Source organism: Pholcus phalangioides, unplaced genomic scaffold (assembly GCF_987345545.1).
Source record: "Pholcus phalangioides strain wild (caught in Gottingen) unplaced genomic scaffold, Ppha-v1.0 ptg000022l_1, whole genome shotgun sequence".
Classification (NCBI taxonomy): Eukaryota; Metazoa; Arthropoda; class Arachnida; order Araneae; family Pholcidae; genus Pholcus; species Pholcus phalangioides.
Genome location: NW_028301615.1, coordinates 7226150 through 7253777, shown reverse-complemented (window position 1 = coordinate 7253777; position 27628 = coordinate 7226150). Strand labels below are relative to the sequence as shown.

Here is a 27628-nt window from a genome sequence, read left to right as displayed (position 1 = left end):
CTTGGTCAGGCAGCATATTGTCGTGCAGGAATTCTTGTCATGAAACTTTCCTCGTTCCTATTAAAACAAGAAGAATAAGCTTCATTCCTACTGCGGGTCTGGCCCTGCTTTTCCTTCATTGTTTTTTGGTTTTTTTTTGCTCTTGTTTCTTGGACTATGAGCTTCCCTGTTGATTCCTGCGACCCTGGACATGATCCTGGCTAGCTATGATCTGGTTTAACCAGCACCTCCTAGAGATAACACCTACGGCGATGCGGTCACTGATAATTGATTTTTGGAGAGCTGGATACTTGCATGACTCCGCTAGCACACAGAGAGCAGAGAGATGAACTCGTCCACTGGTTCCCTGGAGTGGTGAACACGGTTGTTGAACTTAGTCTGCTCATATATGATGTTCTTCGTAGGCATGAAATGTCAGTCAAATGCTGCTGTAACCAAATCTTACTTCTCCTGGTCTGCTGTTGACAGGTGAAACGAGGTCAAAATGTTCCCCGCTGGATCACCCAACAAGTAGAGAAGCATGTTGACAGTCTTTTTCATCCTTCTTTGCTAGCCTTGACACGTTGCAAAATCTTTCGAAGCATTTCTTTTCTTTTTGGTCACTCAGATGGTATTGCGAATGAAAGCAATTCAGGACAAGGCACTTGAAATGTCAACAACATGCTCTTAGCCCTAACCATAGAAAAAGCGGCGATTTAGGCTTAGTTATTCGCATGTAAGCAATCAAGCTAAGACTTAATCAACGACCTTCGAAAAGTGTCAGTGGATCTTTCTGGATCCCGCAGCTTCCACCAAGCTTCGTTTGGCCTTCTAGACATATCACAATTTAAGTATACACTAGAGCCAAAGAGACTAATTTATCACATTTATTTATATAGATACCTAAACCAGAGCATTTGACATGCTCTTTCATTCAACAGTCAACCACCTCTCTTGTCCAGCTCCATGGCCTTTTCACCCGATCCGATTATTATATGTCACTTCATTTCACTTCCGACACAGGTTTTACCTCTTACCCTTACAAGATTTACATATAAAATGGAATAAACCAATTAATTATTCATGAAAATGCCTTAGGAAATGAAAACGAAATGGACACAGGAATGCAAACATTGGCTTGAAGTTTGTGAGTAGTGGTGAATGTTTAGCTTTGTGCCGGGGGAGGGGGCGCCCAGGACAACATAATCTTAGTACAATTAAAAAAAAGACTAAAAAACTTAATTGTTATTTTAATTTTCAATTGAAAGTCAAATACAGCACCTCATAGGCACTGCAACCAAGAGGGTTCAAGCCACATGAACCAACCCCCCCACTTTTCTGAGGTCGCAGCAGAGTCCCTTAATAATTCATGAATATTCAATGCATTCCCAACCTGCATACACCCTTGAGGCTGTGTATACGGATGTCCAGCAACCCTAGACTGCCTACCTAATCCCTGTTTTATTTATATCAGAACTCCTACAGCTGAGAACTCAAAAACTTATATTTAGCTCACAGCGTAGGCCAGTTTTGATGCAAAACAGATTTTTGAACATTTGGCCATCGAGTAGAGTGGCAGGTACATGCATATACAAATTCATCATTATGGTAAAGATCAATGTGATTTAAAAAAATAAAAAACAAGATTTTTTTTTTTTTAAAACCAATTTCCGCAGTATTGAGAGTAGCTTTGCTTAGTAGTTAGCAATACTTTGTCACCTGGGGCAAACTGACATTTTGGCACCCAGCGCCATGTAGAGGAAGCAGTTAAAGGGAAAATTTCACACCCCTTTTGGTCCAGCGCCTGTTCATCAGACTTGTCTCCCCCCCCCCCCAATTGCAGCCCTGGGCTACAGAAACAGTTTTTGGCGATTTCTTAAAATTTTTGCTTTTGTCACTTACAACAAAGTGGTGCAATTGCTGTTACCTTATGTTCAATCCCTTTATCAATTTCAAGTTGTCAAGTGTTAAGAGATGTGTGTGATAAACCTCATTTTTCAAACTACATACGAAAAGTGCTATCAGAAAAAAGTTAACTGATATTGTTTACATACATTGTATAACTGATACATTGTTTTTATAAAATCCAGCCGAATTATTCTTTTACTCAATACACTATGCTAACAAATCATAATTTTTCTGTGTTTGGTTTTTACTGCATGAACCAATGATTAATTTTATCTGCACCATTCAAAACTGTCCACTGGGTGGACATTATTAAAAATTTCCACAGAGACTCAACTGGTGACAGTTTGCACACACCCAATTGAAAACCTACATGGGTACAGTAATTGTATTACATGATTTTTTTCAATCTCCAAACCCATTTAGATGTTGAGTATTCTAGTATGCCTAATTTTAATTTTAAAATTCTTACCTCTGCATCAAGTAAGCAAGCCAGCCTCTTTGCATAGGGAACAAATTCTTTTTGGTTGTTACTACTAACAGCAAAATCTGCTGAGCAGTTGTCACCAATAAAAGCCCATTGATACCTGTTGATGAAAATGAAACTTCAGCAAAGTGTAGAAAATGCAGTACAATGCATTAAATGTACAGGGTCAGAGAGTAATAAGTTCACCACTTTACTGTGGGGGAGTGTGTTCTCTGCTCCAAATGAGATTTGCATAACTAAAAATTTGTACAAAAGGTTATTCAAATGTGCTTGTCATTTATTAAAAAAAGTACAAAAATCCATCGACAGGTGGGCACTGAAGCAACTGAAACATATGAATAATGAATATTGTGACGGTCAAGACTGACCGTATTCACGAATATAGGTGGCGCACCCGAGATTCGCTCTCGTGGCAGTCGTGTTTGAGAGTGGTTCGAATGAAGTGGTTGTGATGTTCACCCACGCGGTGTACATGTTGTCGTAAGCCGGATTTCCCCCCCCCCCCAGATGTAAATTTTCAGTCCCTTGAAAATGAAAATATAGTAGTTTCAACCCTACGAGGCTACAATTTGGTGCCCAACGTGAAATATGACGTGTTTTTTTTTCAACTCAAGGGAAATCGTCAGCGTTCAGCCTGAACATACCTACGAATTGGTAAGTGAAACTTTCGTCGCAAATGTTCGTCCGATGTTCGTTTTCAACCTGAAAAGAACTTATAGCATCAGTTGTTTCGAATGTTCATCCATGTCCGTTTTCAACCTGAAAAGAATTCATCGCATCGGCTGTTTCGAAATTCGCGAAAGTGTTCGTCGAGTGTGAAAATGTTTAATGTTAGTTTTTTTTATGTCGTTCCGCACGTCTCAAAAGTGTAGATTTTTTTTTGTATTGTTATTGAAACATTCCTTTATATTATATAGTGTGACATGGCTTATTTAGCAAAAGGAAAGAAGCAAGACCTCATCGTTCTAGCTCAAGCATTGGGAGTAGCAGTGTCAACCGACATGACAGTCATTCAGATAAAATCTGCAATAATCAACCACGACGAATATGATGAGGACTTTATGAAAGAATTCCTGCTAACTGTCATTGATGAGAGAATTTCGAACTCTAGACGCCAAGATCAATGGCAACAAGCCACGCTTCAAGCGGAAAAGAAAATCGAAATCCGAAAGTTGGAAATGCAATTCGAACTTGAAAAAGTCAAACTTCAACCCGAAGTCGCTTATAACAGTGCCAGCTCTGTGTCAACGTCACCAGAATTTAGATTTGAACTTCATAAACTGCTCCCAAGTTTCGACATTCAAAAGGATGACATATCCTTGTTTCTATCTCTCGCTGAACGGCAACTCAAATTGACAAATGTCCCTGAAGAATTTTGGGTATCCCACCTCATCACAGTCCTGCCGAGTAGTGTAACATCGCTCATCGCACAGGAACCTGAAGATAAAGCATCTGATTATCAACATGTAGAAGGGGTCCTCCTGAAACGTTTCCGATTATCTGCTGAAAAATTCCGCCAACTTTTTGCTACTCACAAGAAATCGAAAGACAGTACTTGGCGTGATTACTATTTCGAGCTCAGGTCGTTCTTTGAGAACTGGTTAACTGAATCGAACATCACAACTTTCCATGGGTTAAAGGACTTGATCATTACTGACCAGATGAAAAATGAATGCAAAGAGCATCTAATGGATGAGTGGACAGAAGTAATCTCACCCACTGTTCTTGCCGATAAACTGGATGCCTATGACAATATCAGAAGTGTTTTCAACCGAAACAATTTTTCGAATAAACCCGAACAAGTTCGTAAAACTGTGCAACCCTAAAAATCCGTACCTTTACATGACAGATCGTCTATCATTAGCTATGGATGGCGTATGCCAGGGTTCATCAAAGCGAAATATCCAAATTGCTCTCCATCGACTGCGACAGCCGTGAAATCACCAAACAACGCTATTTTGTACAGCTGTCAACCCACAGACGCTCAGGTATCGCTACTGCTGATGGAAATTCAAGTATGTCAAGATCGTGGTCTCATATGTATCGACACAGGTGAGACACACTCAGTCGCAGGGGAACTCTTATACAAGCTTTTCCTAAGTAAAAATATACCAATGAACAGTGCCACCACGACCATTTGTCTGGCCGATGGTACCTGGTCTATCAGCAAGGTCTATGAAGTCAAAGTACCTGTACGCGATGGAAATCGAACTGTCAATACTACCTTTGTGATCTTACCAGAAGCAAAGGGTAACCAATCACTGCAGGGATTGGACTTCCTGACGGCAGCAGGCAGTGACACTTTTTCAGTGACACTCCCCAGTACCAATTCTCATTCCCACAAGTTCCAACGGCTCCTGCAGTATCGGAATCAGTGGACCTCATGCATTCATACCGATTGCGTGCTGACGAGGGAAGAGATTTGACTCCTGAACAAAAGCGTCAACTTAGCGCCCTGCTAAGCAAACATCAGGATGTCTTCAAACCAGGGGGAGAGCCTACTCCATTCGTTCAACATCATATCAACACTGGAAATAACCCACCAACAGCTGTCCCTCCGTACCGAATGTTTCCAGCGAAGAAAGAGTTGCTACGGAAAGAACTAGATGCACTCCTCGATCAAGGTATTATCGAAGAATGTGATTCCCCATTTGCTGCCCCAGTGGTATTGATCCCGAAACCTAATGGAAATGTCCGATTATGTGTTGACTATCGTAAGCTGAACGCAAATACTATCCCCGATAAATACCCATTGCCCAGAATGGACGATCTAGTTCATAGTGCAAGCATACATCTTTCATGAGTTCCATGGACTTGAAGTCCGGATATCATCAGGTTGGTGTGTTCCCACCGGATCGAGATAAAATAGCATTCGTATGCCCGTTTGGTACGTACCATTTTTTACGCATGTCTTTTGGACTTCGAAACACCCCGGTGACATTCCAATGACTCATTGATAATTTTCGTCGAGGGCTGCAGGATGTTAACATCCTCGCGTATTTGGACGATATCATTGTTTTATCATCAACATTCGATAATCATCTCAGTGATTTGAAATCTGTGTTTCAGCGGCTTAAATCCTTTAAGCTCACGGCTAATCGAGCCAAATGCAATTTTGTGTGTTCTAGAATAAAGTATTTGGGTCACTGGATAACTTCAAAAGGAATCGAGGTCGATCACGACAAAATATCAGCTGTTCTTGCCATATCAGCTCCAAAGAATGTTAAACAGGTACAGTAGTTTCTACAGTCTTGTTCTCGGTATCGTCGTTTCATTCCAAATTTTGCGGACATGTCAAGACCCTTGAGTAACCTCACAAAGAAGAAAGCCATTCGGAAATGGACACCTGAAGAACAACAATCCTTCGAGACCCTCAAAAACTCTCTGATGACTTCTCCAGTATTGAAGCAAGCTGATGAAACTAAGCCGTTCGTTATCCGCACAGATGCCAGCTCCTATACATTAGGTGCTGTCTTACTGCAAGGAGAAGCCCAGGAAGAACATCCTATCGAATACGCAAGTAGATTATTGAATGCTGCAGAAAAGAACTATTCTACTACCGAGAGGGTTGTGTGGGCATTGGATAAGTTCAGAGGATACGTGGAAGGCGCTGAGATCCATATTGCTTCGAATCACCAGCTCCTAAAGTGGCTAATGAGCCTGAAGTCACCATCTGGTAGACTTGCTAGGTGGGCTTTGCTCATACAGGCTCATAATATGAAAATAGATTACATACCAGGTAGGGCAAATGTATTTGCTGATATGTTGTCCCGGTTACCAAATGCACCTGAAGAGCCTTGTGAGATCCATACAATTACAGTGGATTTTCGTGCTCGCAACCCTAGTGACATTAGGAATGAACAACTCAAAGATGATGATTTAAAAAAAATCATAGAGGCTTTTGAAAAACCTCAAAGGGACACTGATTTCACAACATGGACTGCTCGTGGCTATCTTATGAATCAAGGAGTGTTATTCAGATACGCCCCAGACAGTGAAAATGAGGAAGCCCAATTAGTCGTTCCTAAACACGAATGTGAACGCGTTTTGAAAGAATACCATGATGCACCTACCTCTGCTCATTATGGTGCTGATGGAACATACCGCAGAATCAGTAAACGTTATTATTGGACTGGAATGAGAAAACGCATTGCCGACTATGTCAAAAATTGTAGTGAATGCAATCGCTACAAGGCTGATAACCAAAAACCAGCTGGGTTACTTCAAACCATTGTATATAATCAACGATTTGAGACCATTGCTATTGATCTTTTTGGCTGTAACAAAGGACGGTACACGGTGGATTCTTATCGTGGAAGATTGTGCAACCAAGTGGGTGGAGCTGTTTGCATTGTCCCATGCTACTGCAAGACAATGCGCTACAACGTTGCTCGAAGAAGTCTTTCTGCACTATGGGTTACCGAGACGTATTGTAACGTATCGGGATCCGATCCCTCTACGTTAATAGTGATCTTGTCGTTGTGTGGGAAATTCCTTCTTATTTTAGACCCCAGGGACCTCTCAGTTACCGGAAACCACCCGAGGACCCGCTGGCAAACAAGTAAGGGCCAGAATGTTCGTTTAGTTTGGCAGTCGACGGGTGGGGTCTTTCGGCTGTCGAACGAGAATGGGCCAGAGGTCGGGCTACTGATGTCCCACATAAATTAATTTCCCTCATGACGACGATGTCGCTATTTTCGTGGAGGGGTCTGGTCCAGATTATGTATAGTTTGGGCGAGGCTCAAGCAGTGGCGGATCATGATTTTGGGAGGCCCCAGGCGCAACCTGATCTGGAGGCCCCCCTATCAGGGGCAGATTAAAGGTAGGGGCTGTCACCCCCCCCCCCCGAGAGCAGAAAAATTAAATGGAAAAAAACGTTTTTTTCTACGTTTTTGACTGAATAACAAACCAAGAAAAATAAATTTGCTTAAAAAAGGGGGAAAATTCAGAATTTTTTCCAAAAAAAATCAAAACCGTCCTGAAAAATTGAACACATGGTCACAACCACTGCCCCCACCCACAAATTTGCGTTTATCCACCACTGCACCCTTTTGGCCCTAATAAGAACGAGATGGTTCACTAATGAACAATATTATGAAAATCATAACTTTTTTTTTATTTTTGCATCACCAAAACCATAAACACAAAAATAAGATAAGGAAATATAATGATATTCTCTGGTACTAGATGAAAAATAATCACACTCCCATTAAAAAAAGAAATCACAGTAAAATTCTGCATCATATTTTTAGTAATCTAAGATGTCCGTCCTGGTGCCTTCAGCCACACGGCAAAAATGGAGATCCGTCATAGTTTTAGTAATTTAATATTACTGATTAATAAAGATTTGATAATATCTCAAATATAATATACTTGATTTGATAAAAAAGATACTGATAATATTTAATAGAAAAACATTTCTTCAGTAGAGGGAATAGAGGGAAGAAATTATATCAGGGTAAATATAAGAATTATATTTTTAATGGAAGAAATTAGTTCAGAATGAATTAAAATTATTGTCAATGAAAGAAATTATTTAAAAAATTTTTTTTAGAAATTATTATTTTTTGTTTGTTTATTCTATTTTATTTTTACTATTATTACATTGATTATTATTATTTTCTCTTTCAGCCACCTCGTTGGGCACTCTGCCTGTTGTGGCCTTTGCCTTTGTATTATTTGTATTCAGAGTGAATAAAAATCTTCTATATTATGCCTCCCCCCATTGTGGCCCGCGTACTTTATAAAATGTTTCAATATGGCCTGCTATGCCTCAAAGGTTGAAGACCCCTGCAGTAGACTCTCGCTAATCCGGTACGTATTAGACCACGGTGTGCCAGATTTTACCGAAATTGCTGGATTAACTTTGAAGAAACCCATTGAAATAATATATGAAATTTCGTGCAAAGACATAGTCAGGACTTGATCAGCAATTAAGAAATATTAGAACGTGTTAAGGGGTTAGGGCATCAGGAGAAAAGTGACACCACACCACCTAAATATCCTGGACTACTGGACGTGCTGGATTAGAGCACGACCGAATTCTCGAGAGACTACTGTAGTTGAATTGAAATGCTCAAATAAAAATTTATCAGATAATTTATATATTTTTAGTTTTGCTTACCGTTATTTTTGGAGATTCTGCAATCTAAATCCTAAAGGAAATCTTGAGGATCGGCATGAAGATTTTTTTCATTACAATAACACACATTACAATTACATTAACAATAAACACTTTTCGGTCTGACACAAAGATGTTGTCTACCCAAGCCTCCTTGACCAATCCAAAAATGTAGCTCTTTTTTTTAGAAAGATGGAAAAGAAACCCCCTTGATTTTTTTCAGCCGGGGAGGGAGTGTTAAAAGAGAAACAGAAAAATCACGTGATTCAGAATGCATGTTATTCAGCATTCATTTCAAACCCCACTTTTTTTTTTGTCATATGGTCGTATGGTTCCAGTCATAGATTGCAAATGTATATGTTGTTTGAACCAGCTTATAGTATTTCATTCAAACAAGCGGGAGACAAAATCACAATAAGAGCTCTACTACATTCATTTTAATTAGTACGAGTGTCTCTTCCTGTCGATGTCGCCGCTTGCCGATAGCCATCTTGCCATCCATTATACTGTATACAAAAGCTTACATCAAAGCTGTCGTATTATCGGCGCCCATAAAAGCATTTAATACTGTGGAATCAGACATCTGTTTATGCCTTCACTCCAATTTTCATTTCGGACAGACATTAGGACCTGCTGTTCTCACCCCTCCTCCTGCTTGTGCCCTTAGGGAAATACTGTTTGAAAATGACCCTCCCTGAATGATCGCTTTACAATGTCTCTTCTTTCTTTGCTACCACATTCTTAACTAAGAATCGTTTTTGTTCCATAGTTAAGAATCGAGTTAAGAACCAAGGCAACCCACTTCTTAGCTTGATTCTTAGTAAACATTTTTTTTCTTCTATGCGAGATAACTTAAATTCTTTCTTTAATAGAAGTTTTCTATGATTCATATTTTAAAAAATGGAAAAAAAAAATTAACAATGCATTTTTATTTCAAAATAAGGAATTCGTCAGACTTTTTAAGTTATCGAAAAGTTATCTGAAGGTTGTGTGGGAGAGTTGAAAACAGTGTTAGAGTCTATATACAGCACATATATGTTGATAATAGTGATAAAATATCGGATTATTTCAATAAAGTTTGATAAATTTTGCTACATTTATCACATTTACCAGTGATTATGCATAATTCTCAAATTTTCAATCCATAAATATCATGATCGATGAGTCGTAAACACAATTTTTTTCATATTATGGGAACTTAATATAACTCACATTATGGAATTATTAAATTCAAATCATATATGATTTGAAATTTTTTATTAGTTTAAAACTTGAGAGAAAATTGAATTTCGCCCACAAAATATGTGAGATAAAGCTTCAATCGGCCGAAATATAATTGTACATAAATTAAAAATCATTATTAACCTGCTGCTGCGTCTGTTTTTTTCACATACTTCGGTGTACGTGAAAAAGCCAACATTACAGAAGCGATGACCATTTTTAATATTGGTGTATTATCTGATCACTATATATTATTTTTTTTGGCCACGAAGCAGCTATGCAATACATGTACAGTACCACGTTCATTTCGCCATGACAATTAATTTAAAGAAACATGAAGCGTGTTATAAAAATTATTGTTAGCACCTACAAATGTGATAGATTCACGGTATATGAGCAAAATTTATCAAACTTACCGAAATGGCCGGTGAATATTTATATAATAACCGCAGCTCTTTATCACTTTCACCATAACATGTACAGCATAGCCCCTCTTCATGGAGGGTGGCAGGGATCCATCCCAGTGAACGTGGGATGAATCTTTGATTCGAATCATATCGGATGATTAAGTATGGATATGTTTGTTTTTTACTGTAACATGTTAAAAAAATATTATGTATTTATCATTTCTTCAAAACCGTATTCACATTTGCTGAAATAATCTCCGCCATTTTTTCAGGCTAGCGTCGCTCTAAAATTTCTTTTCCTCCTTATCTTGTCAACAACGAGCTGTTGTTAATTTTTAGCTGGGCGCTGATTGGCCAATGGCGAAATTCCCCAAAAGGGAAATTTATCGGCCTGTCCATCGTCACGTGACCTTAAGAATAACTTTTAACAATCACATCGTGGTTTTATTCGGAGCTCGATTCTTAACGTGATTCTTACGAACCGATTCTTACGTATGGATGATTGGTTATTAAGAATCAGAAGGTGGTACACCCCCAGTATACATAAAAAAAAAAAAAAATTGGGGTTAAAAAAAAAGGGAGAGCAGATACTGTACTTAGTTCAGGAGATTTGTTGATGCGCATGTAAATTCATATGTAGGATGAAGCACACAACTATTTGGAGGCCCCCCGCTCTGCCGAGGCCCCAGGCGAGCGCCTCATGCGCCTGTGCGGTAATCCGCCACTGGGCTCAAGGGTTTGCCCGGTTAAATATTTTTATTTTTATTAAGGAACCTCCCGGGGGAGGTGTTACAAGTCACGTTGTACGGAAAATATAGTGTTGTACTCACTTGTTTTTGGCGGGGGGTTGCAGACCTCCGTCGGAACATTTCATTTCTTTTTGTCTCGTTTGGTTATTGTTTATATAGTCTGTCATTGTTTAAGAGTCTGATCAGCTCTCCGGATTGTGTCATGTTGCCAGATTCCGATGTAATAATTCAATTGTAATGTTTATAATATAGTAATGCATGAATATGTAAATCCGATATTTTTGTTGAGGCGAAAAGGCCTTGCGAGAACATGTGGTCCCAAATTTCTTGTGAAATAGGAGCATAAATTCCTCCCTCTTTGTCTCTCACATTGCGTTCATCCTTTGTTTGTTCTTTTCAACTGAAGCCCTCTAGTAGGACGGTTCACCGTCTTGCTACCGTATCCATTGGCCTTAGGCTGGAAAACTAAGCTGATAATTAGTTAAAATGCAATAGTTTACACTGTTTGAATTTGTTTCCCGGCAGGTCCGGAATCGAAAACATTAATTAATCTTCACAGTCAAAATTCTTCATTGCTGATTAAAATGGTCCGGCCCTCAACCGAGAGGCCCCCCCGGAGCTGACCAAGGTGGTCCGGCCCTCAACCGAGGCCCCCTGGAGCTGATCATCCTTTGTTTGTTCTTTTCAACTGAAGCCCTCTAGTAGGACAGTTCACCGTCTTGCTACCGTATCCATTGACCTTAGGCTGGGAAACTAAGCTGATAATTAGTTAAAATGCAATAGTTTACACTGTTTGAATTTGTTTCCCGGCAGATCCGGAATCGAAAACATTAATTAATCTTCACAGTCAAAATTCTTCATTGCTGATTAAAGTGGTCCGGTCCTCAACCGAGAGGCCCCCCTGGAGCTGATCAAGGTGGTCCGACCCTCAACCGAGAGGCCTCCTGGTACTAATCGAAACGATCTGGCTCTCAACGGAGAGACCTTCACTGATACTTGCGGGGAAAAGCTACGTCGAAGTGACTAACAACATCGAATGTCCGATCAGCATAAAAGTTTGACTGTTGATGATCATCAATTGGTGAGCCAGTATCTTTCTGTTAAATAGAGGGCACCATGCTGTACTAATCTATTGTTAAAATTGACTTACTTTATATTGAATTTAATAAATAATATTTCATGCGAAAGTTTATTTGCAATCATTTTACACTTGTCGTTTGCCATCTTATTACTGGATATTTCGAACCAGGCAAGCAACTCCCATAAGGGACGTTGCAGTATAATAAGTGATAATGGCACACAGTTTGTCAGTGCAGTAATGCAGCAATTATGCTATATTTTGGACATAGCCCAAGCACTTACTCCCGTGTATCATCCCCAAGCCAATCCAGTCGAAAGGAAAAAATAGAGACCTAAAACCTCGTCTCGCCATACTGGTCGGAGATGATCATTCCTCCTGGTCTGAAAAACTATCAATGATATGATTTGCTATGAATACCACAACATGTGAAACCACAGGCCACACAGCTGCGTTCTTGCAGTTCGGAAGAGAACTCCGAACTATGGATGACGCTAGACACGATACACGAGCGGTCTTGGCTAACGATAACTTCGTACCTGAGATCACCCCTTACCTCAAAAGTTTTGCGTTCATTATGGACAAACTGAAAGATTCAATCAGTGAGAAACAACACCAAAGAAAGGGATATGCGGATCAAAATAGAAGAAACAAACCTGTTTACAATCCCGGTGATCGAGTACGGGTCAACCAACACCTATTGAGCAACGCTGTAAAATGCAAGACGAAGTTTATGCCTTGAAGAGACGGACCTTACATTGTCTTATCCCAGAGATCCCCATGTACATATGAAGTGGCTAATCCATCTCAACCACAAATACCGCTTGAAGTGTATCATACATCAGCACTTTGACCCTGCAACAACATTGCACAGACATACCGAGACGGTTTCATGAAACCAGAGGTCTGTGACGGTGAAGGCCGACCGTATTCACGAATATAGGTGGCGCGCCCGAGATTCGCTCTCGTGTTCGAGAGTGGTTCGAATGAAGTTGTGATGTCGCCCACGCAGTGTATATGTTGTTGTAAGCTGAATTTCCCCCCCCCCCCCAGATGTAAATTTTCAGTCCCTTGAAAATAAAAATATAGTAGTTTCAACCCTACAAGGCTACAATATGCTTACACATATAAATGTGGGATTTTAAGATACAGTTTTGCTTTTGCTACTGAGCAAAAGCAACTGGCACTGCAGCACATATGAAAATTAATGAGAATAGGATATAGAAGAATGGCAAGGAATAGTTGAAAACGATAGAGCAAAATGCCACGTTTTTCTCGTGTCGCATCATGTTTGCACATTTAGGAAGCTGATGTGTTTTTCTCTACCAGGAGCCCACAGAGAAAATGGGGGCTCGCCAGCCAGGATTTGAATTAGAAAAATTTAAATGTGGTAACGAATCATCTTGATTCAAGTTTTGTTAGCAAATCATCCTGATTAGTCTTTGTATGGGCCATCCAGGCTCAGAGATTTCAAGATTGCAGGTCAATGACAACGAATCATTATAATTCAAGTTTGTACTCATCCAACCGGAAGGAAATTTACTCGCAGAATGGAAATGATAGCCAGTCAAGGCAAAAACTTAATTAGCATTGCACGATTTCATAATTCACGGAAACATTACAAAAAAGAAGTAATTGAACAAATAAAACTAAAACTTATTAAAATGTTAAATATGTTGTCCACTATGTTCTGGCAATGAGGTGAAACCACAAAAATGAAGGTTCAACATGTCATGGTCACGATGTTGATGTGCTTGCAATTCACCAGTTTGCAATTCGATCACTGCACATAATATTTTGGGGTAAAAGCCAAAAGTTGCAAGAGCATAGCTACCAACTTTTGAAAATGAAAATTAGGGAGATTTTTGCACAGACCCGTATTTTATACTAAAACCACTCCCTAATAAATACAAAAGGGATTTTTTCAAATAAAATAGGGATTTTCCACCATGGGTGGAGATATGGGGGTCGCCCCCCAACGTCAAAGGTGGAGTCGACTGATCTAATGTATATACACTGCTGGCCACCCAAATTGCAACACCAAGAAAGACAAGAGATATCGCAACAATATTTATTTTGTAGATAACATGTTGACCAAGCATCAAATGATTAAATTTATAGACTTCTGTGAAGTGTGGTTCCTGCCAAAATCAGTAGCCAGAGTAGCCGCCATTGTTGGAGATCACCGCTGCCACACGCCTCGGCATTGATTCAAAGAGACTTTGGATGTGTTCTTGGGGCACAGCAGACCAAGCAGCTTCCACGCGTTGCCAAAGTAGATCTGGTGTGGCAGCTGGGGATGTAATCTGGGTCAATCGTTGAGCAACCATGGACCACATGTTTTCTATCGGCGAAAGATCCGGAGAGCGAGCTGGCCAGGGAAGCAATTCAATCTGGCGATTGACGAAGAACCTTTGGACAATGCGTGCCACGTGTGGTCGCGCATTATCCTGTTGAAATATGGCTGTGGGCAAGCCCTGAAGGTAAGGAAGGACAACTGGCTCCAACACCTCGGGGATGTAGCGCTGGCATTTTAAAGTACCGGCAATGCGCACTAGAGGAGTGCGAGAGTGATATCCAATACCGCCCCATACCATAATACCCGGTGCAGGACCAGTGTGGCGGTGCATAACGCAGCTGTTCAGCATCCTCTCTCCACGGTGTCTCCAGACTCGAATCCGACCATCGTGGTGTTGCAGACAGAAGCGTGACTCGTCAGTAAAGACAATTTCATTCCATTGTGCCGTCCACATCCTTCTTTCATCGCACCATTGGCGGCGGAGACGTCTGTGGTTCTGCGTCAAGGGTAGACGAAGCAATGGACGTCTTGCGGACAGACCACTCTGCTGTAAACGGCGTTGAATGGTACGAGCAGACACTGGATGATGAGGTACAGACTGAATGTGCTGTGCTATGGTTCGTGATGTGGCTGAGTGATCCGTCACTGCCATACGCACAATACGCCTGTCATCACTTGAAGTGGTGCACTGAGGTGGATGCGATCGAACACGTCGGTCCGTCGTACCCTCCTGCATCCAGCGATCACATATCCGCATTACAGTTGTTTGGTTTCGTCCAACACGACTACCGATTTCCCTGAAAGATAATCCACAATCTCGGTAGGCCACTATCCTTCCTCTGTTGAACTCGGATACTTGATCAAAAGATGATCGCTGTTTTCTACGAGGCATAACTGATCGTTTTTTTGAAAAAACCACAAGAAAAACACAATTGCCGTACTTCAAATCGTCGAAATCTCCAAGCCTTAAATAGCGCTTTGAAGTGGTGCCACAGGCGCGCGTGATGTGGGTCTGCGCTGAAATTCTAATCATTTGCATATCTCACCTCTGCTAATGCATGTTGTAAATTTCATATTATTTGCATGCTTCCTTCAGGGTGTTGCATTTACGGTGGCCAGCAGTGTATGTGCATATGAATTGACATAATCATCATGCCCCTTCCCCCAGACTTTCAAGTCTATCTCGCCTATGTTTTCCAAACGTAAAAAAAGTTAAAGCATAGGAAATAAAATCCCTACTCACAAATTGAAGTCAAATAAAATAGCGATTTTACACACATTTATTTATTACTTTCATTGTCTAATGCTCACTTTCGTTCCGCCTTCTTCTCTCGGCTATCAGGCCGCTTTTTCTAAGTTTTTCCGTGTTTCATTTTTGGCTGTCTTGGCTCAGCGTGGAGTTAAATGGAAGTTAAACGCTACGGGAATAAAATCCCTACGCAAAAAACAAGTGAAATTGGAGGCTAAAACTTCAATGGTGATCTAAAAAATATTGTGTTCGATCAGAAACGATATGAACAAACATTCGGCGCTAATGACCGCAAAATCATCGGAAGATGAAGGGGAAAAAAACCCGTCATTTTTTGAAGAACACTGACTTTTGACAACATTTGCTTGATGTTTTTTTGGTTTCACGTGGGTGATGGTGGAAAGACCGATAAAAAATAACATTTTTTATGTCACAACATTAAAAATGTATGTGACATAAACATTGATGTGTTTAACACAACTTGTAAAAAAAGAAAAAGTCAGCACTTTTCTGGGATGTTTAATGAAAGGAGGGAAATTCATCAGGGAATAAGTATCTTTAAAATTGATTAAATATTTTTTTGCTTATCAGTATTCATGTTTTGCTATCACATGTACATAACTTCAACAAAAGAGGAAGTTTTGACTACATGCGCGCCACTATAATCTTCAATTATTATCAAGGACTATTGGCTGCTAAGCTATTTCCCTGCAGGACAACTTTTATTATTACCATCAGGGTTTTGTAAAACTTTCCCACCATTCCATTTACGACTTGTGACGTCATTTCAAAAGAGGGAAAAAAAACAGACACAAGAAATTCACACAAGTTTTGTGATTTTTGTAAAAATTTGGGAGATTTAAGAACTTTTCGGGAGGTCGAGAGAAGAAGCTAAAATTTGGGATACAAGGGTTAAGGTCAAGTGAACCGATGGCCAGGTGTCATGTCATCCTAGAATTGTCAAAATGGTTCTACAGCAGCTGCTTTGCTGGTATTGCAATGCGCATCTTGATAGAAGTTGTCCTATCCAAAATGGTATTATCCTGCTGGCTAAGTACAGCATCATCTACTTGTTCATTTTACTTTTTTCTTTTCTTTTGCCACAGAATTTTTCATTGCTTCAGGAGTATCCATGTAAATTTTCAAGTCATTCTGACCAATAGTTCTTATTGTATAGTTTTGGAATCAAAACCTGAAATTATAATCACCCTGTATATAGCTGATTTTTTATAAATCTTACTACTATACAGTAGCTCCCCCAATCGACATTTTGCATACATTGGCACCTATTTTTCAAAATCTTAAGAAAAAACTTGAAAAATTGTGACTTTTTCATTTTCTACCTTCATGATGAGTAAGGGAAAAAGTCTACATTTATATTTGTGCCTCTTGCAGTTTTACTGTGATTGGGTTTGTACCAACCCTTAAGAGAAAGAAAAAAGAAAGTGGAGGTTTCGTAACCATTTTTGACAATTGCTCTCAAGCCTCTCAGCCTCTGTTCCCCACCTTTATTAAAGGGCAGAATCTTACCCACTTCTAGCTGTAACATTTTCTCTTGCTATTGGTCATTCTCTGTAGAGCTCCTAGAACTATCTTTCATAGGTATGAGGATATGGCATTCACGAAATGCTCATTCTGTTCTGAGACTAAGGCACCTTTCGAAGAAATTAGGCACAGGAACCTATTGTGGACAGACCACTGAACTTATGAAGTAACGGCTAGGATTCAGCTCCAAGAAGTATCGCCTTTTCTTTGGGCCTTAGGTAGAGCTTGAGCTTCTAAAAATTCCACTTTATGTATGGGGGACTTAGCTAGATTCATAACGCCTAGAAATGCCACATTATCTGCAGGTGCTTCGGCAAGAGCTGTAGCTTGTGTATAGGGTGGTGTCAAAGACTAAGAAAAGGTGGAAAACAGCTATGAGCTTTTGAGACCTAAAAAACCCAAGATTTTGGGGCATGAAAGGGGGTTCTGGAAGAGTTTTTCTTAAAGGTGGGTAAATAAAAAATCTATCATCTGGGGTCAATAGCGCTCTAATATGTAGAAAATGGGAGAGGAAATTCTAGTCTTCTACATTTGTACAGCAATATATTGTACTATATTATACGGTGATAGTGCATAGTTTTATGTTAAAATTTTTGGACACATTGTCACTTTTTCAGACACATTATATTTTTCATATGTGTAGACCATAGTTTCCCAACCTTTTTTTATCCCGTCGCCCCCCCTTCTTCAGAAATTTTTTTCTCCCAGCGCTCCCCCCCCAACGCAATCTAACCCATAGAGTCCAATGCTATACCCATAGCTTCTACCACCCCCCTGGAACATTCCATCGCCCCCCAGGGGGGCGTTAACGCCCACGCTGGGAATCACCCTCAACTTTCAGCCCCCCAATGTTTTCTTGAAAAATATTGTGAAAAAAACAGTACGCTCTAAATAATGTCTATTTGCAACAAAGAACCGAACGACAGTTGCTGAAACATTTTTCGAGCCTCGTTGCAACAATATTTGACTGTGGGGAAGGGGGGGGGGGGGTAGAACACAGAAGCAAATAAACAAGTGAATTATAGTATTGGTTTAAAGAAAGGAAATGAAAATAAACAATTTTCAAAGGTTCAAGAGCCTCTCGGCCAGAACCTTGGCTCCTGAAGAACTTCAGATGATTACAGTGATTTTCTAGTTGATTTTGTATTGTATATAATGACCCACCCGTTGACGAGTGTTGATTATGTGAAAAATTTTTTTTCGGCCACAGCAGTCCTCCAAGTATGCTTTGATATCTCTCTGAGATATGAAGGGCATTGTGTCCGGTCTTAGAAGGTCGAAGGAGCCTCTAGGCAGGGCCGGAACTGGGGGGGGGGGTGAAGCAAAATTTAGGGAGCGGCAATTTTAGGGGGAACAAAGAACAACACTATAAAATTATCGAATTTTGAAGTTGTGTGGGGGGGGGGGGGCGGCAAAATAATGTTTGCCCCTGGTTGCAAAGATCCTAGTTAAACCCCCACCTTCAAGTTTTCTTCCTGTCTGGTTGGGTGTTTCGAAGATGAGAAACGAAACTAAAACAGATCAATAAAAAGCCTAAGAAAATATCCCTCAAAAATTAAAAAGCATTTCTTCAATTTAAAAAGTAAAAATTACCTAAGGAAGTACACTGGCCACCCCTTCATAAGCTATGTCTACACTGGTGCGCTTTTTCTGCGTCAATGCGCTTTCCACTGGCACACCTGTCATCAAGAGTGTCGTAAATCACTCAGGCGTGACTCAAACTTGTTGAAAGGCGGCCTTAAGAGGCATTCCTTTTCCTCCTGTTCCACCAGTTGTGGAGATTTTCGTTCAATTTCCCTTTCCTTTTCTTGAAGATTCAATGTTGTTTTCATAAGTTTTTCTCGATTTTTATATGATGTCATCCAAAAAAATACTTTTTGAAGACTTCAGGTCACGTAGTGCATTACGTGATATTATTGAAGGTAAATTTAAATTAACGGTAATTATAATTTCAAAATTATAAATTAAATGATTGAAAATTATTTTTTTGGTAGAATTTCATATTAAAATGCTGGTCGATTTCTTTTTCATGTTTTTGTGAAGAGCTCGCATTACTGAGGTTTGCTGTGTAATTATAAAATAATTCACGAGCTCTTTGCATGGCCAACTCAATGCATGGTGCAATACAGACACGTCGTGAGAACTTTGACCAAATGTGTTGGAAGGATAATAAGGATGATAATAAGATCTAATGGTATGATTTTTCAAAGTATGTAAAGTTAGTACGCCCTCTGAATATCACTCATCAGAGGTCCATGGTGCTGTTGAAACCCTTGACTCCACATTTTGACAACATTTCGTGGAGGCACACGAATAATACTTAGTCAACTGGTGGAGGATCATCCTTACTGGATGCAAGACCACTTTACCAGTGTCTGTTGTTTGCATGTTCACGGTTTGCCATTGTCGGCACCACAGAAAATGTCCCGAAGAAAACACTGCCTCTGTATCCTACTTTGGGTTATGAGGTTGCGTGATTTGGATAAAATGATGGATTCAGGATAATTGATTAATTTCTTAAAATAATTATTTATTTACAACACGAAACATAAGACGAAATAAAAAATCTACGGAGCGACATGTTAAGCTCTTGATGGTTCGATCACTTCTCTTGCGATTTCCCGCGCGACAATCCAATGGCGTCGGCTTTACAAGTGCCGCCATCTGTGAGATAAAATACAAATCGAATCTCACCACATGAGTTTCCCCCCAGTGAAGGAACATGGTGAGAGAACGATAAATGAGATACAAAAAATTATTCATAAGATGCAGAATAATAGATGTGCAAGACATAATACAATGATGCAGGAAATCATGTGCAATAAGTATACACTTAAAAAAAATATGATGCAAAATGTACAATTAAATGCAGAAAATTCAATAAGCTGTACAAAATATATATCAGATGCATAATATAAATGAGATGCATGAAATACAAGATGCAAAAAAAATCAATGAAATGTAGAATTATATGATGCAAAAAAAATATTATGATGCACAATTCGAAACAAAATTAATTTCGGTTATCAGCCTAGGACTGAATTTGACTTTTCTGCCAGACCTAGTGACATATGGTTGTACTGGCACAGTGTCATTTTTCTTTTCTTCGAGCTTGTTTTTGTCAAGTTCCACACAGACATCGTTAAAGATAAATGCGGGTTTCACTCTGTCAAGTGAAACACAGGTCTTTCTCCCATTTACATTTAAAGTGATATTTTTTTCATTACGAGAAATCACTTCATGGGGTCCAGTATATGGTTGTGTCAAAGGTGGTGTGATCTTGTCAATTCGAAGAAACACATGTGAGCAAGTTTGCAGTTGAGGATGCACATAAATTTTGGATTGACCATGAGCTGATGTTTTGCATGGTTTGATGCTATTCATACGCTCTCTGAGCTGTTGTACATATGTGTATGTTGATGAGAGCTGACCGGGTGTATCCGTGCAGAGATCTGCAGGTAATCTCAAAGATGTACCAAAAACTAACTCGGCACTAGAGGCTTTGATATCCGGCTTGACGGCTGCCCTGAGACCAAGTAAGATGGCTGGCAATGTGACGGTCCACTTTGGATTCTCATGTGCCTTCAATGAGCTTTTTAACACACGGTGGAACCGTTCGACCATGCCATTGGCCTGTGGATGGTAAGCAGTGGTACGAATCCTGCTAGTGCCAAGCAGGTTGATCAGTTCTCTGAAGAGTAATGATTCGAACTGCCGTCCTTGATCGGTTGTTATGGTTGATGGACATCCATAACGGCAAATCCAACCATCGAACAAGGCACGACAAACTGTGTCTGCTGTGATGTCTGCTACAGGTATGACTTCCGGCCATCTGGTGTAGCGATCAATTACTGTTAAGCAGTATGTCTTTCCTTCTGAAGGAGGCAGAGGTCCAACCAGATCGATATGAATATGAGAAAATCTTGCATCGGGTGTTGCAAAGGTGCCTAAAGGTGTTTTGGTATGCTTATGAACCTTTGAGCGTTGGCACTCATTGCAACACTTTACCCAATCTTTGATGTTCCTTCTCATGTTAGGCCAAACGTATCTTGCAGATATTAGCTGAGTAGATGATGTTACACCTGCATGAGCAAGATTGTGGAAATGATGAAAAATAGTCTTGCGGAAGCTCGCTGGAACAAATGGTCTTGGTGAGCCTGTAGACACATCACATACCAGTTCTGTTGCGGTAAATGGACTTGGCATTGACTTGAAAGTCAGTGAACTAGAGTTGTCTTGCTGTAACTGTTTTAATTCAGGGTCCTCTCGTTGAGCGGTTGCAAAAAGGTCAAAATCCAGGAATGGTGATTTGGAAATCGAGTTGATTTCTATTCTTGAAAGAGCGTCAGCTACCACATTATCTGCACCTTTAGTATGACGAACATCAGTGCTGAATTGCGAGATGAAGTCGAGGTGTCGCCATTGACGTGGGCTGCATTTATCAGGATTTTGCTTGAAGGCGAAGACAAGAGGTTTCTGATCGGTGAAAATTATGAACTCACGGCCGTCTAGCATGTGCCGGAATCTTTTGACAGCAGTGTACATTGCTAACAGTTCTCGGTCGTAAGTGGAAAACTTCTGTTGACTCTTTGTCAGTTTCATGGACAGGAATGCAATGGGTTCCCATCCTTTTCCATTTGATTGCATTAGCGAACCACCGACTGCTAAATCACTGGCGTCAACCCATAGACTTAGCTTGGCACCAGGAATTGGATGGTGAAGTAATGTTGCACCCGCTAAAGCTTGCTTCACATCGATGAATGCTTGCTCGGCTGGATCAGTCCACTGAAGGATATCAGCTGGCTTGGTTTGAGTAGCTCTTTTGGATTTCTTTTTGTTTTTTATTCCCTCCAAAAACTTGTGTAGAGGTGTTAAGATGTGTGCAGCTCTGGGCACAAAACGACGATAAAAGTTGAAGAGACCAAGAAAACGTCGTAATTGAGTGATGGTGTTTGGCTTAGGAAAGTTCAGGATGCAATCAACACGATCTGTTAAAGGCTCGATGCCAGATCCAGAAACTTGGTAACCCAAAAATTCAATTGATGAAACACCAAATACACATTTAGAGGGCTTGATGCTGAGGCCATATATTTGCAGACATTCGAATAACAACCTGAGATGTTCGATGTGCTCTTCTGGTGATTTCGAGGCTACCAGTATGTCATCAACAAAGGCATATACAAATGGAAGTCCACGAGTGACCTCGTCAATAAACCTTTGGAATGTGGCTGCAGCGTTGCAAAGGCCAAATTGCATTCGAGTGCTCTCGAACAACCCAAACGGTGTGATAATAGCACTTTTATGGACATCTTCCGGATGTATAGGAATCTGATGATAGGCCCTAATGAGATCTATATGGGAAAAGATTTTACTACCATGCAATTCAGATGTAAAGTCCAGAACATTTGGAACACTGTACCGGTCTTTCACAGTCTGTGCATTTAAAGCTCGGTAATCACCAACTGGACGCCATTCATCACTGTCCTTTTTCGGGACCAAGTGCAGAGGTGATGCATAGCAGCTGTTAGATGGTCGTAAATGGCCGAGGTCAAGCATCTGCTGAAATTCTTGCTTCACGATTTTCAATCGATCAGGAGCTAGACGTCTTGGTTTGGCATGCACAGGTGGACCAACAGTCTCAATATGATGCACGACAGAGTGTTTCACAGGTTGTCCTGGTTGTGGTGGTTTGATTATGCCGGGAAACTTGCTGAGAAGGCTGTGGTAGATGGTGTCACCTTCGATGAGTTTGATTGAGTGAACTTCTGCAATGTGAAGATCACAGTCAGTATTGAGTTTTGTTGTCCTATCCAGCAAACATCATCGTCGGAGATCCGGAACAAGATCAAAGTTGAACAGAAAGTCTGCCCCAATGATGGGTGTGGAAACATTAGCCAGTAGGAAAGTCCAAGTGAAATTACGACGGAGATTGAAATCTAATGTCACCCTCTTTTGACCATAAACACTAATGGATGAAGCATTAGCAGCAGAGAGCTTCATAGTGGCGTCGCGGCGTCGTTGTGATGGTGATGCTGGAAGGATGGAAACATCGGATCCAGTGTCAATCAGGAATCGAATTTTGGAATTTCTGTCCATGGCAAAAAGGCGACGAGATGCCTGTGGCAAGGAGCATGTCGCGATTACTCCTCGCCCGCCCCGTTTTTTTGAAACTTGCACGGTGACACGCACTTTTTGGCGTTGTTGCCGAATTTGTTGTGATACCAGCAGTTTTCCGATCGTGGATGCGGACTGCGCGCACGTGAGGTACGTTGACGAGAGTTGCTACGCGAACGCAGGACGTTTTTCAACTCGCGGCGTAACTGAGCCACTTCGTCCCGAAGTTGCGCGACGGAATCCGGCTGTTGCGGTTTCTCAACTGCGTCAACATGATGAGGGTTCACTTCATGAATTTTGTCGGCGAGATGAGCAGCTTTCTCGAGAACGAGTGGAGTGACAGCAGCGAGAATGGACTGAGTTGATGCCGGTAGGTGTTGGAGAAAAAGCTCCATCAGCAATTCGTCGGAGACAGAATGCGATTCCGCTCGTCGTCGCAATTCGCGGAGAATGTCGGATGGTTTCCGATCTCCCAATGACCCGCATGTTAAGAGCTTTCGAAGTTGAGGGGACGACGACTCGCTCGACCGTTTAATCAGTTCCGATTTCAGCCTTTCATACGGATCCGTGGCCGGCGGATTAATGAGAATGTCTCTGACAAGAGCCGCACTTTCCGGAGGCAGATTCGCGACAACATAGTTGTACTTTGTGACAGATTCGGTTATCGGTTTCGGAACAGCGAGAGCGAAAGTGCTTTCACACATGATAAACCACAGCGCTGGATCATGGTGGTTAAAAAGTGGTACCTGAACGGCACTTACTTCCATGATGAAAATCCAGGAAAAGTGATGTCAAGTTCCAGAAAGTGAAAGTTCACTCACGGGAAACACCAGTAGATTGCCTCGTGCTGCAGTGAAGAAACGGGAACTTGTTTGAAGTCCGCGGTCACCATACTTTGGGTTACGAGGTTGCGTGATTTGAATAAAATGATGGATCAGGATAATTGATTAATTTCTTAAAATAATTATTTATTTACAACACGAAACATAAGACGAAATAAAAAATCTACGGAGCGACATGTTGAGCTCTTGATGGTTCGATCGCTTCTCCCTCGATTTCCTGCGTGACAATCCAATGGCGTCGGCTTTACAAGTGCCGCCATCTGTGAGATAAAATACAAATCAAATCTCACCACACTACGTTCCTTGGAGACTGGAAAAACATCTGTGCTACGCGCCAAGCTGCATAACTTCAAAGGGGAATAATTGTGAATGAATTAGGAATTTCCGGGCAATAGAAAACCACCTTTCCTTGAAGAACTTTCCAAACCCAAGAACTTTCTAATTGGAAGTTAGAAGACAGGAGGACCGTGTTAAAATTTATTTTTTATTTTGTGTGACACTGTATTTTAACTCTCATAACTGGTACAGGGTAATTTTTGAACGCCTCTTTTGAGCATTTTCCGAACTAGAATATTTCCTCTACGATGGATGGTTGATGAGATAAAGGCTGTATTAGCACTTACAGGACACCGTCAGCCTGTATATAGATAATACTGAATTCTTTCGAAATACTGCAGTAAATAGAAATGAAACACCTTTTGGGTGAGACAATATACTAGAGGGAAACAACGTATAGCCAAAATGAGAAACGAATAACAGCTAGACGAGTTTTGGAACTGAATGAAGTTCCTTCTTCAGTAGCAAAGATAAATGATCCTTATTGCGGGAGTTACTCGCTTTTCAAGACAGAGTGGAAATGATGTTTATCATAAATATTTATCTTTTAATTTTTCTTCGCTACTGAAGAAGGAACTTCATACAGTTCCGAAACGCATCTAGCTGTTGGTCGCTTCTCATTTTGGGTATAGTTACGTTGTTTCCCCAGTATATTACAAGAGTAAAATAAATTTGACAATTATTTACAATGATACTTAATTCTATTGTTTCTTACAATCCACAAAGCAGAATATGCCGAAATGTGGAAGAGTTTTAAGAAAAATTTAGAAAATTTTAGCAGGGCCACAATTAGTGGGGAGCAGTGGGTCCGTGCCGCTGGACTAGAAGGTGCGCCAATTTCCTTCTTTAACCTCTCCTCCTTCAACATTACAAAGGGGCGTCAAAATGCCTGCTTGCCCTGGCCGACCAAAAAAATAATTGCTGCACTGTATGCAACTGACATTCATAAATTTAACAGTTTGAAATAATTTCGCAGCAAAATCTTAAGCACAGTGTTTTTCTGTCCGATTTTAGGCAACACCTTTCAAAGTTGAGGTATGCGTGATCATGTACAGTAAAACCTTGTTAAGTTGTCATTTTTCTTCAGACCCTTTCAGCTCTCATAGACCACAATGTTATTAAACCCTCATTTACTCGTCGCTAATTTTGGTTAAGTCGTCACTATGAAAAAGTTTGAGAAAGAGGAATGGACTATTTTTATGGTTCCCATTAAAAAAAAGAGCTTCTTAACAGCATTGCCATATGCTTAAAAATCACCATAAAATCCTATATACAAAAAGGGAACAGTTTAAGTAACTAAAGTTACGCTGAGGAAGTTCATTTGCCGACTAAGGTTTTTGGAATGTTGGGAACTGTTCAAGCTAGATCCCTATTCTGCATGGGCTCAACTGGAAAAACCGTGAGACACCCAGGCTCTGTCGCAAGAAGCAACGTAAGCACTTTGCCCCTTCTGGGGCATCTTTGGCAAAACCAAAATTTATTGATATGTAGAACATTACATATAGTGCAAGGAAATCAAAAATTATGTAAATCGTAGAATAAAATTAATCAAGTTAAAGTCAAAGTGCAACAAGCACGGATAATAAATAATCATAGAAAGTATGGGCTCTACGAATTTAGGGCTTCAAATTTAAACGAAATATCTTTGTTCAAAAAAAATCAGACATTCTTTCACAGGTCTTCTATTTACTTTTCCCTGCAAAGGGTCCCCCCTCACGTCAAAAGTGTTCAAGATTACCCTGTAGTTGTATCATGAACTACTGATGAAGAATTAAAACACTACAATTAAATTTGATGTACATGTAACATTAATGTGCAATATAGAGTTCTGTTATGAAGAAAAGCTATCTATTCTAACAGTTGCTCTGTTAGTCTAAATTAAAAATTACTAGTATAAATCAAAGTGTACCAGTACATTTTACCACAATAAGTAATAAGAGATTAAAAAAAAAAGGTACAAAGTGCTATTATTTTTTTCTTTTGCAATCTATAAATTTTATTAATATTGTTATTTTGATTCATACTTTAATAAATGTCATATCACTTTAAATTTATATGATTTTCATAACATCGCACATTAAAACTGACGGAACTCCGCTTAAGCCGTCATAATTTTTCGATAACTTGAGGTGACGACTTATCGAGGTTTTACTGTACTCTATTTTGAACATTGTCCTGTAACTCAGTGGTTCTCAGCATTTTGTTACAAGCGGCCCAGTCTTGCTAAATTCACGGTTCATCTGCGGCTCCCCAGAATAGTTTGGTAAATATTTTTACTTATAAAAGAACCAATTCAAAAAATAAATAAGCATACAAATCTCAGGCTCATTGCGATGCTCCTAACCAGGGCCGGAACTAGAAGAGGAGGGCAGAGGGGGGAAACTGCCGCAGGCAGAAAAAATTTAAGGGCGGCAAAAAGGGTTGTTTGGTTTAAACTACGTTGTTTTAACCAAGTGGTTTTTTTGAAAAAGTCCAATAAAAGTGGCCTAAATATCATTTTTTCCTTGAAAAATATCATATTGGTTCATTATTAGCCAAAATTTTTCATTTTTATCACATTTTATATTCTTGGGGTATATTCTGATGGTATATCTTTAAATGACATTAGATTTTATAAGTGGTTTTTTTTCAAAAGTCTCATAAAAGTGGCCTGAATATATATATTTTTTTCATATGAAGTATCTCAGTTATACAGAAGCCAAAATTTCTCATTCTTACCACATTTTCTAACCTTTGGCTACATTCTTATGCTCTATATATATATGTCTTTACCAAATTCATGAATAAGGATTGTATCATACATCTAAATGTAGTGGTGTATTATCTCACAGGGTTTCTTTTTCCTTTCACAAAGCAGCAGCAACAGTAGTGATCAGGGCCGGTCTTAGACCTAGTTGCACTCGGTGCAAAAACAGTAGTCACCCCCCCCCCCCCAGGTGTGGATCCAGAGTGATGTGTCGGAGGAGGCAATTTTTGCTAGTCATTACTGTCCCGTAAAATACGGGACATATCCATTCTACCATATTATCAGATTCGGTGTGTGGTGATCGTCCCCATCGCCCCTCCCCCCCCTCTTGGTTGGATATTAAGGGACGAAGAAATCGGAAAAGCTTTCTTCCTAAAATGGGGTTACCACCATTTAACTTGTAATCAAGCATAAAAACCCAACTTGTTTGATTTAAAAACATTAAAAAAAGTCACATTTATGCAGGGTACTCATCACAAAGGATCCATCTTCTTCATACTTATTTTAATTGAATTTTATGGTAAAATAAGTATAGTTTCACGTGTAAGGG

At 40.1% G+C, this 27628-nt stretch overlaps 1 protein-coding gene across 5 annotated transcripts in view; it reads right to left on the bottom strand.

Annotated features, from left to right (window-relative positions):
* Nucleotides 1-27628, bottom strand: part of LOC149069409 (protein DOP1A) — a 727510-nt gene that overhangs the window by 107494 nt on the left and 592388 nt on the right. For all 5 annotated transcript variants that reach the window (XM_089250153.1, XM_089250154.1, XM_089250152.1 and 2 more), the window contains one exon: nucleotides 2357-2471. In XM_089250153.1, coding sequence (XP_089106279.1) covers nucleotides 2357-2471 — 115 coding nt within the window. The remainder of the gene's footprint in view (nucleotides 1-2356; nucleotides 2472-27628) is intronic.